This window comes from Marmota monax, unplaced genomic scaffold, assembly GCF_021218885.2.
Source record: "Marmota monax isolate L192 unplaced genomic scaffold, Marmota_monax_Labrador192_F-V1.1 WCK01_AAM20220418_F8-fsc00071, whole genome shotgun sequence".
NCBI classification, from domain to species: Eukaryota; Metazoa; Chordata; class Mammalia; order Rodentia; family Sciuridae; genus Marmota; species Marmota monax.
The window spans coordinates 9,028,693-9,041,104 of NW_026695217.1; the positions used below are offsets into that span (position 1 = coordinate 9,028,693).

The 12,412-nt window shown below is 59.9% G+C and overlaps 1 protein-coding gene across 3 annotated transcripts in view; it reads right to left on the reverse strand.

Moving 5' to 3' along the window:
- The window catches only part of Capn9 (calpain 9), a 29,358-nt gene extending 17,634 nt beyond the window's left edge, over positions 1-11,724 (reverse strand). For 2 of the 3 annotated variants that reach the window (XM_046432112.1, XM_046432111.1), the window contains exons 1-6: positions 11,512-11,724; positions 6,549-6,618; positions 5,732-5,850; positions 3,287-3,420; positions 1,968-2,136; positions 1,042-1,125 (exon numbers count right to left, since the gene is read on the reverse strand). In XM_046432112.1, coding sequence (XP_046288068.1) covers positions 1,042-1,125; positions 1,968-2,136; positions 3,287-3,420; positions 5,732-5,850; positions 6,549-6,618; positions 11,512-11,724 — 789 coding nt within the window. The remainder of the gene's footprint in view (positions 1-1,041; positions 1,126-1,967; positions 2,137-3,286; positions 3,421-5,731; positions 5,851-6,548; positions 6,619-11,511) is intronic. The other variant, XM_046432113.1, reaches the window with a different exon arrangement.
- Positions 11,725-12,412: the final 688 nt, after the last annotated feature.

Sequence of the window (12,412 nt, forward strand, 5' to 3'; positions counted from 1 at the left end):
AGCGCCTGGTGCGGCCTATGGGAACCACTCAGGAGCTCCCTGATCTGAGGTGCTTCAGAGCAAGCAGGCCCCTTGTTGGTGGAGAGGAAGCAGAACCTGTGAGCAGGATGAGGGAGACCTCTGCTTGGAATAATGCGTAGAACAACCACATGCCTACTCGAGGGGCAGGTGGACACAAGGACCAGCTCAAGCTGGAAATCAGCAGAGGATCCCCTGGGGTCTCCCACAGCTCACATCACAGAAGGGCCTTCCTCCACGCTCCAGCCACGCATTCGTGGTGTGTTACCAGGATGTGACGGCCCCAGAAGGGAGCAGAGATGCCCAGCTGCAGGGGTGGGCCAGGCAGGACCCTGGACTTCGCTGCACTTGAGCCGGGGGTGGAGCCCTTGGTTTCCCCTCTTTCCCTCTTCCGTTTCCTCCCTCTCCTCCACTTACTCAACTGCTTTAGGAGATTGTCCTGGTTGTGCCTGTGAGGGTGTCCCTGGATGAGTGGAATTTAATTGGTAGACTGAGCAGAGCAGGGAGCCCTCCCTGTGTCGGGGCCTCAGGCCTCTGCAGAAGCCCTGAGCAGGGCAGAGGAGGGGCAGAGGAGGGAGTGCTCCCAGGCTGCGGGGCCAGGACACTGCTTCCTGCCTGGGGCCTGGGAGGTCGCGCAGCCCCCCCTGTGCCAGGCCCCATTCTGACTGCCCAGGAGCCAGGCGGTGGCCTCCCAGCATCTCCAACTTGGACGGCTAATTGTGGGACTCTGCGGCTCACAATGATCTGGCCAGTTCCTGAAGCACCTGGCCATGCACGTCCTTACTCTCCTGTGGTCTTACACCCCAGGAAACCCTCTAGTGTAGATTTGGGAAGCAATAGCAGATAAGAAAAAACAGACCCAGACGCGGCCCAGGCCCCCCACTGGCTGACGCGTGGTGCCATGGGGGACTCGCTGCTATGACCTCATCTGCCTTCTCTGGGTGCGGGAACTCAGGAGGCCCGGAAGGCGACTGAACTGCAGTGCAATAAGGAAGGGCTGAGGCGCTTCCCGGTCCTGCCCACCTGGTCAAGCCCCGTGATGGTGTAGGCGTGACCCTTAATGAGACCGAAAGGCGTCCGGGCTTCAGATTCTGCAGCATTTCTGATCTGAAATGAGAACAGCGTCAGACCCTCATCTGAGCTGAGGTTTCCCCACCAGGCCAGCCCCAGCCCCATACCACTGAGCTCATGCTGCCTGTCCTGCTCCCCTTGCTGCATGAACTGGGTGTGCAGACCCGCTAACTAGGGCACAGCCAGGCACACTCTCCCAGGGCACAGAGGCCCTCCTCCCCAGAAAGGAGAAGCTCACTTTCCTGCCCCCAGGGAGAAGGTGGCCACGAGTCCTGGCCACGAGTCCTGAGGCAGGAGGCACCATTGCACGTACCAAAGAGATGCTGCCAGGTACGGGAAATGTGTGTCCCTGTGCCCCAAACATGAATGTGCAGAGGAAATGGCTAATTCATTAGGAAAAAATCCCCGAGTTTAATCCAAGAGAGAAGGGATGAATTCCCAGAAACCATCAGACGACATTGCCCTGTGTGTGCGTCTGTGCGTACAGAGAAATTAGAAAAGTGCTACTAGGTGTCTTCCTGTCAGTGCGAAGGGCTCTCTTCCTAGTGTGTGTAGGAGGCAGCAAGCTTCAGAAAGCTGCACGGGCAGATGCCCCATCAGTGAAATCAAGCCAGCCTGTGTGTGGGTGTGTACCCGTCTGCAGGGTCAGAGGGCTGAGGGGTGGGCTGGCCAGGGCCAGGAGGCCAAGCAGGAGATGCGGGCTGCTCACGGTGCCCCAACAGCCAAATGCTTCTAACCTAATCAGGAAAGCTAAGCAGCAGCCTGAGTATCGCTGAAGAGATAAGCACCAGCACTCCCACCATGGTTACACACCCTCTTGAGGAGCCAGGGCCCCTGGTAGAGACCCCATGCTCTGAGTGAGGGCAGCCCCTACTCACATCCATGGAGCAGCCGAGCAGGGAGCCGCGCTTCAGGGCCTTCCCCAGGATGGTGTAGAAGTCCTGTGGGGCCTCTCTGGTCAGGAAGGTCTCCGCCACACCCCCGGTGAAGTCCTCCATGGCCTCCAGGGTGCTGCCCCCCTTCAGCGCTTCATAGCTCCCGTTCAGCCTGCGAGGGCAGCAGGGCCAGGTGGCTGTGGGCAGGTGGACGGGGACAAGGGGGGTGGGAGCAGTTTTGCTTGGCTGGAGGAGGCCGCGATCCTGGTCCCTGGGGCAGCAGTGGGCGGGTGGCACAGGACTCCCCAGGTGGTCAGGGCTCCAGACCCAGCTCCCCAACAGGCAGAATGACCATGGCCAGTTGCCTAGGCCTCTCCTAAAGCTGTGCTTGCTTTTTCTCTGCATGAAGGCCGAGATAACCCCAGCAGAGCAGTTCTGGTTCATAGAAATGCCAGAAGAGTCGCATCCCTACACCCTGCCCCCAGGTTTCCTCTGGGTGGCATCCTGCATTGGCATGGGCACACCTGTGAGGGCGACTGAGCTCATGCTGGCCTTAGGTTCCAGGGCCCTGCACCTTCACCCCATGTCTGTTTCCTGTGTCAGGCTCCCTGCAGGACCCATGGCCGCTGTCCTCACCTCTCCTTAGGCTCCTCTGGGCCGTGACTCCCTGATGCACAGAACTGCGCTGCAGAGGCCAGGCCTTGCTCTTAGTGTCCAGTCCACTTTGCAAAGCAGTGCAGCACTTGGCCCCCGAGTGACTCCATGTGGACAGAGCCCAGGGGCCAACTGAAATCTTACCAGGAACATCAGACGTGGGAGCTTATCGAGCTCAGCAGATGGAACTTCTTCCTAAGACCCTCACAGGGAGGACCCCCAAGACTAGACACAGTGGCACCCTGACCCCGTGACCTGATCACATGTCATGAGCCATCTCCAGGGAAATTGGCACATCAAAGAGCCTCCAGCTCTGCCCCTACCATTTTTAACAAGCAAAGGAAAAGCACATCCTGTGTGGACGCTGGGTCCCCGCCCAGGTGGGAAGCAGCCCAGGCATGTCTGGGGGGGGTCTGAAGAGCCGCAAGCATCAGCACAGCCTGAAGTTCCCCCAGCTCTCCCAGGTCCACTCCCGCCAGCTCTCCTGAAGTCCACCTCCACCCCTCAGGGAGACCCAGGGGCAGGTGTGGCCATGTGCCCAGAGTGGACCTGGGCCCCAGGTACATTGGGCCTCAGCAGGAAGCCTGCTCCTGGGACTCCTTGTCCAGCCCCATCCCCTCCCGCGCCTCACACATGGCCCCTCCGCTGGCCTTCCCGCAGGGACTCACTTTGCATAGGCCTTCTCCAGCAGGGCGCTCCAGAACTCGGTGTGGTCGGCAGAGTGGAGGAAGACCAGGCGGCCACGGAAGGTGGGCAGGCGGTCGTCGATCACCACATCCAGCCACTCGCTGTGCTGCCAGAACTGGAGCCCAGAGTAGAGCCAGGAGCAGCGGGAGAGTCAGGGGGCCACCAGCAAATGCTCGCCTGTAGCCCCCTCTGAGCAAGCTGCACACTCATCTCGAGAGTCCCTGGGCTCCAGGAGGGGCCACCTGAGTCCATAGGCCACATGCTGGGCCTTCAACCCTGCACGGACACCAGCAGCAGGACCAGTGTCACCCCCAGCAGTGGGTGGCAGTTGCTGGTGGCCTCTGGTGGCCTCTGGCTGCCTCGGTGCTCTGAACTCTCCTGCGCAGTCTGCTTTGGCAGGAGAGGGCAGCACTCTGCCCCTGCCCAGGCAGCCTCTGCCCTCCCGCCCAGCTTGGGGTCTGGCTCCACATCCCTCGCTCCTCAGTTCCCTGCTGGCCCATTGGTGGAGCCCAAGACTGTGCCTTGGTGGGGCCCAGAGCAGAGCCAAGAGCAGCAGGGGAGTCAGGGAGCCAGGTGTGGACGTGGGGGTGTGGGTGTAGTGGACATGGGTCCCAGTGTACAGGGGTGTGAATGTGTGCACACAGTGCTTGTTTAAGTGCACATGTGCCAGCCCGTGTGCTCACAGGGGACAGGGAGGCGGGAGCAAGTCAAGGCTGGGCGCCGCTGTCCCTCTGTGCTTCTTAGTGTGAACAGGGACCTCCTCCTCTGGCTCCTTCTGGTGTACTGGGCTGCGCCCCTCAGGATGGTAGCAAGTGTGAGGGAGGTGACAGGGAGCACAGGCAGTGGCCTGGGGGCCATGTCCCAGGGCTCTTTGCCAGGGCACTCTGGGCCACTCCTGTGGCAGCTTCTCCCCAGCTGGACTTTGCTGCCCCCGTGTCTGGCTGAGGCCACGTGTGTCTTAGGGGCTGTCCTGCCACGTGCCAAGCAGGACTCATGCCCAGTCCTTTCTCCCTGAGGCTCTCAGGTATTTGTGGCTTTGGGTGCAGTGCTGCTGATGTCCAGACCAGCTCCCCTGGGCTGGGGGACGGGAGAGGAGTGCTCAGGGGTGGCCATGCACAGAGAGGGCTTTGAGAGGCTATGGGTGACAGAGGCCAGCTCTGTTGTACTACTGGTCCCCTCATCCACAGTGTGGCTGTGCTGTGGGACAGAGGAACACTGCAGGAGGTCAGGAAGGTGGAGGCCCAGGGGTCATAGGGAACAGGAGGAGTGAAGAAGGACAGGGAGAGGGAGGTCCAAGGGCCATAGGCATACACAGGGTGTCAGAGGTGGCCCGTGGAGCCCAAGGCCCAGGGCCAGGCTCAGGGCTGTCCTGCTTATGCTCGTTACTTTGTGACTTTGGTCAGCCACTTCTCTCCCTGGCCTCAGAGTCACGAGGGGAAAACGGGGGCCCTGCCGACTATGGAGTTCTGGGAGATGGGGAGGACACTGTTCCCTGGGGAGTGGCTCAGATGCTGGTGCTGGGAGCAGGGCCTGGTTAGGTTCAAGCAGCCCGCTGCCACCCTGACGGGCTGTAGGGTCTGCAGGGCCAGGCGCGGGCACTGCGAAGCCAGCATAGTGGTGTACAGAAGTGGGAGAGGGGAGACTGCCAGTGTGACGGGTCTGTGGGGGAGGGGAGGGCTCCCCAGGCCCAGAGGGGCTGTGCCCCAGGCTTGGGGAGCCTGCCACTGTCACAGTGGGGGACCTGCTGCCCACATTGCTGCCAGTCTGCCTTAAACCCTGCCAGGTTTCTGTCACTAGGCCCAAGAGTGCCTCAGAGAGCAGGCCTTGGGGTGGAGGGACAGGGCTGCAGGAGCCACCGCACTGTGAGGCACCCTGCCTTGCACCTGGGCTCCTGGTGGCTGTCTCCCCAGGGACACCTGCAGAGGCTGGCCTCACGGGAAAGGCTGCCTGAGTGCCCGGCCCATGACATACTAGCATGGGGTTGGACGCTGGGCAAGGACCCCGGGCAGAGGACAGCGGAGATGGCCGGGAGCAGGCCAGGACAGTCCTGGTGGCAGGCTGCGCTGTGGGTCACAGGTGATCCCGCGGGCACCTTGGTGGCAAATCTCAGGTTTTATATTTAAACTCACTCAAGGTCTCCGAATTTACATTTCCAAACCTCCGTTCAGGGGAAATAATCCAGCTCCACAGAGGTTGATGCTTCTCTGGCCTCTATGCTCAAAGTTCAAGGAATTCCCAGCAGAGACACCTCTGGGACCCCCTGACCTGTGGCCCAGGTCTGCAGCCCCCAGAGTTTCCCTGGATGCTTTCCCTGAGGGCCACCAGGCCACGCCCCCAAGGGTGCTCCAGCCTGCTGTTCCTGCGTGCAGTGGGGCAGTGGCACCCTGCTGGCCTGAGAGGGCACCCACTGGCCCCGCTGCTCTCACCTGGAAGTGGAATATCCCGGCATAGCCAGGGCCAAAGCTCTGGTCCTGGGGAACCACTCTGGCCAGCGCCTTCTCATTGAGCGTGAGGGAGGCGATGGCAGCCAGCAGCCAGCAGTCCCCTGCCGAGGAGGGCCACAGTCAGCCTGCGTCCTCCTCCTCCGCAGCTGGCAAGACGCAACACCAGAGAGGCTGTGGGGAGTCCCCCAGGCCACAGCTCTGTGCTTTTGAACAAGGACAGAGGCCAGCAGTGCCTCTGGCCCCTCCCTGCCCCCGCCTGCCCTTCTCTAGCCCAGGGGTGGGGGTGCTCCCTGGGGTTCCAGGCACCAGCCCCACGACTCCCAGCCCCACTTTCCTAAGCTCACGGCTGCGTGTGTGCAGTGTCCGTGTGGGCAGCATGCAGTGGCCATGTGGGAGCATGGGCAGACCCCCCGTGCTGCAGCCACACAGGTCCAGCTGTACTTTTGGGGAGAGGGGCTCAGGATGGGCCAGTGAGACACCATAGCAGGAGCCAGGTCTCCACAGTCAGACTGCCCACCTGCCACTTCCAGGATGGGGCCAGTGGCTTGTTCCCTTGGCCCCAGTTTTCATCTGTGTCGTGGAGGGAGCTGTGTTCCTAGGGCAGGACAGGTCAGGTACAGGAGGGGCTGCTCTCTGGGGACTCCTGGGTGGGGCCCAGGGATGGCAGGTGTGCCCAGCAGGTGTGCGAGGGGCCTGGAGCTCAGGGGGTGAGCTCAGGGGGAAGGGAGAGGGGAGCGGAGATCCTGGGGACCCCTGCTGCTCCTGCCCTGGAGGCCCCTCAGGGTGTGACCCCACTTACCCAGCTCCCCCTGGCAGATGTCTGTCCTAGTGGCCCCTCCCAGGATGAATTCAGGCTTCTCCACGATTTCCTGGAGGAGTGAGAGTCAGGTAAGGCCCACCACTGTGGGCAGCAAGAAAGAGCGGGCACGGCAGCAATGGACCCCACAGAGGGGTGGGCCCGAGGAAGGCTCCAAGTCCCCTGCCCGGGCTTCTCTCTGGTATGTCCTGTCCCCAGGGAAAGCAGCCTCTTGCCACAGTCTCCTCTGCCATAGACTCCCACATGGATGACCCTATGTGGAGGCTGGAGGGTCTGTAGCGAGCACTGCTCACTGTGAACCTTGCCACCTTTGAGGGCCCTGGACTCCTGGTCTTGCCCAGAGGCGACAGGTTTAGCTGCATAGGCCAGTGTCCAGACCAAGCTCAGCCCTGCCAGCTGCTCTCTTCAGACCAGCATTTAGGTCAAATTCAAATCTGTGCATAGAGGGATGTGCAGCCTTGCATACGATCTCAGCCAAGTACACTGTATTTTTATTGCATATTACATGTTATTATATTTTATAATTGTTAATTATGTCCATATTGATATGATCATTCATGTTTGTATGAATAATATAAAAGATAAACATAAAACATTAAACAAAAACAGCATTGGAAAGCATTTTCATAAAATCCATACAGTTGAGAAACTATTTTAAATGTCATGCTAAGTGAAATAAGCCAGTCCCCAAAAGTCAAAGGCCAAATGCTTTCTCCAATATGCAGAAGCTGACCCAAAATAAGGTCAGGGGGGTGGGGTGGGGGATAGAAGAAAGATCAGAGGAGGAGAGGAAGGGGGATGAAGGGAGGGGTGGGATAGGAGAGTAGAGGATGGGACGGCACCTTCCTGGGTACACACATGGACAGCGACCCCACCATTGGTACGTCCACAGCCTCTAAAGATTAAAGACTAAAGACAGATATGAGTGAAAAGCCGTAAGTTCATAGAGCAGGAGATGGGAACAGGGCAGGGGGAGGAAGGGCAGGGGAAGCTCTGGGGACTGAACTAGGGGAAATCATGGTCCATGCTTTTGCCATTATGTCAAAATGAATCCTAATGTTATGTGTAACTAAAAGGAACCAATAAAAAAAGGCCACGAGAATGAGGTCCTGAGACTGGAGCCCAGAAGCAGGAGTGATAGATGGACTCACCTGGCACCCTGGCGGTCCTGGCCCCCAGGGTGGGCACCCTCCAGGCCCCTCCCGCTCACTGCGACTCTTTCTGGGGTGAATAAGGGACGCCGGGCAGCAGACCTGGTGGCTCTGCAGACCTTGGTGGTTCTGCTGACCTGGTGGTTCTGCAGACCTGGGTGGTTCTGCTTGGCTGGTGCGGCCAGTGCGCGGGACCTCCTAGTACTGCTCTCTGGGCCAGGAGGGCTCCCACTTCTCCCCAAATGAAGCCCATGCCTCAACGCTCAGCCTGCCTCGACTTCCCATCTTTCTCCCAGTGCCAGTATCTGTCCCTGGCACCAGACTGCAGAATAGATAAGAAAGAGTCTCCGCACTCACAGGGACAGACCACGAACCAGGGGCAAGTGCCCGGTGGAGGGGGTGGGATGGCCAGGGGGCTCTGGGGAGCTGACAGCGAAGAGGCCCAAGCAATTGCGGTGGGTGCTATGTAGGGATGGGGATGGCAAAGAGCACGTCCTAGACCCCATGGTGACAAGAGCAGGGTGGTACTGGTGACGAAGGGACCATCCACCTCCTTCCAGGCTCCAGGACTGAGGAGGACCAGGCTTGGAGGCCAGAAGTGCCAGGAGCCCCTCAGCCCATCCTGCAGGAGCCCCAGGTGCGGCTGCTTGGAGACCACCCTGAGCCCACCACCTCGAGCCTGCCAAGACCCTGCTTCTTCTCTGCTCATGGGTCCCAGGGAATCAGCGGGTGGGGATCATGCTAATCCCAGGGCATTTCCAGCAGAGCGGAGGTCTAAGCTGGTGGCGCCCTGTGCTAGCCTGCTGCCATGGTGGGCCCAGAGCGGCTCAGGAAGGCTGCATGGTCTTATTCTTTTCCAAAATGCCCACACAAGCTTACCAAGAGGACTTCTGAAAAAGACTGTGCTATGCCCCAGAAACTCAAGGCCTGGCAGGGGCACACCAGCCTGGGGCCAGCGCCTTCTCCGTGAGGCCCCGCACGTCCTCGCATTCCTCCCTTGGCTCCAGGCAGCCCTGTAGTCTTTTCATCAAAGGACCACATTCTCCAGTGTGGGAGGACTGGCCCAAAGGCAGTGGGCAGCTCCCAGAGTCTGTGTCCTGGCTGGCCGGGGTGGCCCTCTGCATCTGTACGAGGCACGCCATGTCCCCGCCACTGCTGCTGCCTCCTGGCTCATTGCTTCCCTCCAAGTTGAGGCTGGCAGCTCCCTGGCCCCTGCATCCCCAGGCCCCGCTAAAGGCAAGCCTGCCTGCCACTGCCCTCCAGTGCTGCCCTGGCTAGGTGCTTGCCCTCCCCGCGCGCAGCTCTGTTTGACAAGAAGGCGTGCTGGGGTAGGGAGCCGGTGTCACCTGGAGAGTTCGCACCAATGAGGCTGCACAGTAGGCAGAGCCCAGTGGCCTTCTGGGGAACCGGGCACCCAGGACACCCCCTCAGGACTGTGGAGTTGCCTGGCTCCTGATCCCATGGTCATCTGTAAGGTAGACTGCAGAGCTCCAGACAGAAAGCAGGTGTTTGTGGGAACAGGAACAGACAGTAGAGGCAGTCACTGGAGCGGACGGTGGGGACAGTCTCAGGTGCATACACAGGAGAGGCTGGCAGGCCCCACTGAGAAGCGAGGCCACAGGCAGGCAGCCAACAGGAGGCCTAAACATGCACGGGGACAGTTGTCAGTCCCAGTGGAGAGGGCAGGGTACCGTGGAGGGGCTGCAGGCACTGGGGTCCTGGCTGTGGAGCAAGGCCTCCCCAGATCTGGGGACAGAACCGAGATGACATCAGGGCTGAGTCTGAGACTCTAAGTCCCTGGGTGAGACGGTGGCCCTGCTGTAGGGATGGGAGCAGAAGGTGGCAGTTCCAGAGGTAACCCAGCCCCTCTGCAGGCTGCAAGGCGGGGCCTCCAATGGGAGAGGAAGGAGGATGGCGTGAACTGGCAGTAGTGGCAGCGGCACTAAACCTGCTGGTCCTGTGCAGAGTAGAGGCTCAGCACTCTACCACACTGACTGGCGTCCTCACTGTGACCCCAGAGGTGGGGCCATCATTGTCCCCCTTCATGGAGAGAAAGCTGAGGTCTGCGGTGGCTGCTCTTTTCCCCCCCACCCCCCGCCGCCTGCACTGTGCCTTTAGACAGCACTGGTATCTGCTGGGCACCAGGGAGAAAAGGCTGCAGTGGCCACACCAGGCTCTAGTCCCTTGGGCTGGGGCATCACCTTCCCTGGGGATCCTGACTCCAAGGACTCCCACCCCTCGGTTAAAGATGCACCCATCCCGAAGTCTGGGGCAGCCCCGTGCCCAGCTGTTCAGGGGCCATGGGCCGGAAGCAAGAGACTGCAGACTGGCAAGGCCCTCAGGGCCACTCTTGTCTTCGGTTACTCTGGAAGTGTCCTTCCTCCTGCAAGGCGTGGTCTAACCCTACCCACACATGCACACACATGCCTGCTCACATGTGCACACACGTGACCTAATGCATGATGCACATGAATCCCACTCTGCCCACATCAGGAATTGACCTCACAGGCCACCCCTTCAGGAATAACAGCTGTGCATGCGGGTCCCGCCCTGAGGAGCCCAGCTGTTTCCAGCGTGTGCTTTTTAGAATTGCTGTGTTTACTCGAGGCGTGGCCATTCCTGTTGGAGACGGGGAGATATGTGCGGGGGCCCTTCGCTCCCCCATCCGAGTGTGCTCCAGATCTGTAGATGGCAGTGGGGTTAACATGACCTCAGCTGCCCTTTACTGAAAATGTCCTGAGTGCTGGGCAGGGAGCCGTCTAGGCCAAGCCACTCCATTCCACAGGTGTGCAGACTGAGGCTCAGGGTCACAGGGTAGTATGGGACTGGCATTTGGGGCTCACGTCCAGGCCTGGCACCCTTGCACTGTCCCTCCTCACTCACAGGAGCTGCTCCCAGGGCAGGACCTGCCCAGAGGAGCCTCAGCCGTGGCGCCAGGTCGGAGGCGGGCCCTGACTAACCCGCACTGTAAATATTGACATGGCGCCCAGCCCCAGCTGGCGCCTCTTGAGACCTGTCACCCCCGGACTTGCAAGGTGGGGTGGCCCCCACTCTGGCCCTTCTGGGAAGGGGCAAAGGCTCTGGGAGTCTGCATGTGCTGAACGTGAACATCTGTCCACACGGAGTGTCCGTAGCCCACAGGTGCGCCACATCTGCATCGCCACCCTCTGAATGCCTGGGCCCTGGTTGCTCGATTCCCCTGAATTCTGGGGGAAACGTCACACAGATGTGCAATATATATATATATATATATATATATATATATATATATATATATATATTTATATATATATATAATATATATATTTATTATATATAATATATATATATTTATGATATATATATATATATTTATAATATATATATATACACTTTTTTAGTTGTAGAAGGACACACAATATCTCTGCTTATTAATTTATTGTTATGTGGTGCTGAGGACGGAACCAGAGCCTTACACCTGCTAGACAAGCATTCTGCCACTGAGCCCCAGCCTCAGACCCCAGAGATGGCTCTTTTTGATAAGGCTTCAGTAGCTCCCCACACATAGCCCCTCTGTCTGGTCCCCAGCCTCTGTGGGAGTGAAAAGCAGGAGGTGAGGGGTGCACCCAGACACCCGGGGTGCCCAGGCTGAGCCACCCTAGCCCACACACCATCTCCTGCCCGCACGCCACAGAGCCCTGGGCCACAGGCGTGCAGGGAGCCCTCCCTCCTGCTTCTCCCTCCCCTGGAGCTTGACACCCTCCCTCTGGGCCGCTGAGCCACAAAACCCTGTACCCCCTCCTCACCCCACTCACCCCTGGCCGTTTCCACTCAAAGGGGACCTGGGACCTCTCACTGTAGAACAGGGAGGTGTTGTTGGCAGGGAAGTCCACGTCCTCAAACAGGCTGCCCGTCTGCAGGGAGCCCTGCCTCAGCTGCTCAAAGCTCTGGCCTGAGGAGTGAGTGGTCCGGGCATTCTGGGGGACAGGATGGGCCTGCAGCCCCGGGGGCCCATGCAGGTAAGGCATGGCTGCTTCCTGGCAGGCAGGGGTGGGAGGCAGAGGCAAAGAAGGGCAGAGGCTAGCTGTGCGGCTCTGTGTGCTGGTCAGCTAGGAGTAGCCCAGGCCCTGGCTGGGCCGCCCACCTCCACCTGCTTGCTGGGAGCCTCCCTGTTAGACGGACATGGGACACACCCTGATGGCAAATAGAGAGCGCCCTGGGCCGGCTTGGGGCTCCATGGAGGCAGCACCTGAGCTTCTCGCACTGGGGAACCCTGGGGGGAGGAGGGCTTCCCCATGGGAAGAGGAGGAGAAGAGTCTGGTGCAGGAGGCGGCAGTGGGGACAGACAGCCTGTGTCTGAGCTTGTCTCTGGCTGGAGCCTGGCAGGGCTTTGGGTCGGGGGTGGAGCGGGGGAGCTGGTGCATCTGAAGGTGCCCTGTAACAACAGCTGCAGGCTCTAAGTCCTCCCAGTGACCCACAGCGGGCTCGGAAGCCTTTTCCTGTGAGTGGACGAGGGAGCCAAGGAAGCCTTCCTATACATGCAGGCAGGCCAGTGTCACCCTGTGTGACCAGAGGCAGGTGAGCTCAGAGGACGTCACGTCACAGCCCCACCTGTCTGGGCTTCTTCTCCAGCTATCAGCTCGGAGCCCCTGGTTGGGTAAAACCCCACACGCGGACAGCTGAAGGAGAGTGCGAGCCACCTGGGAGCCCCATGCA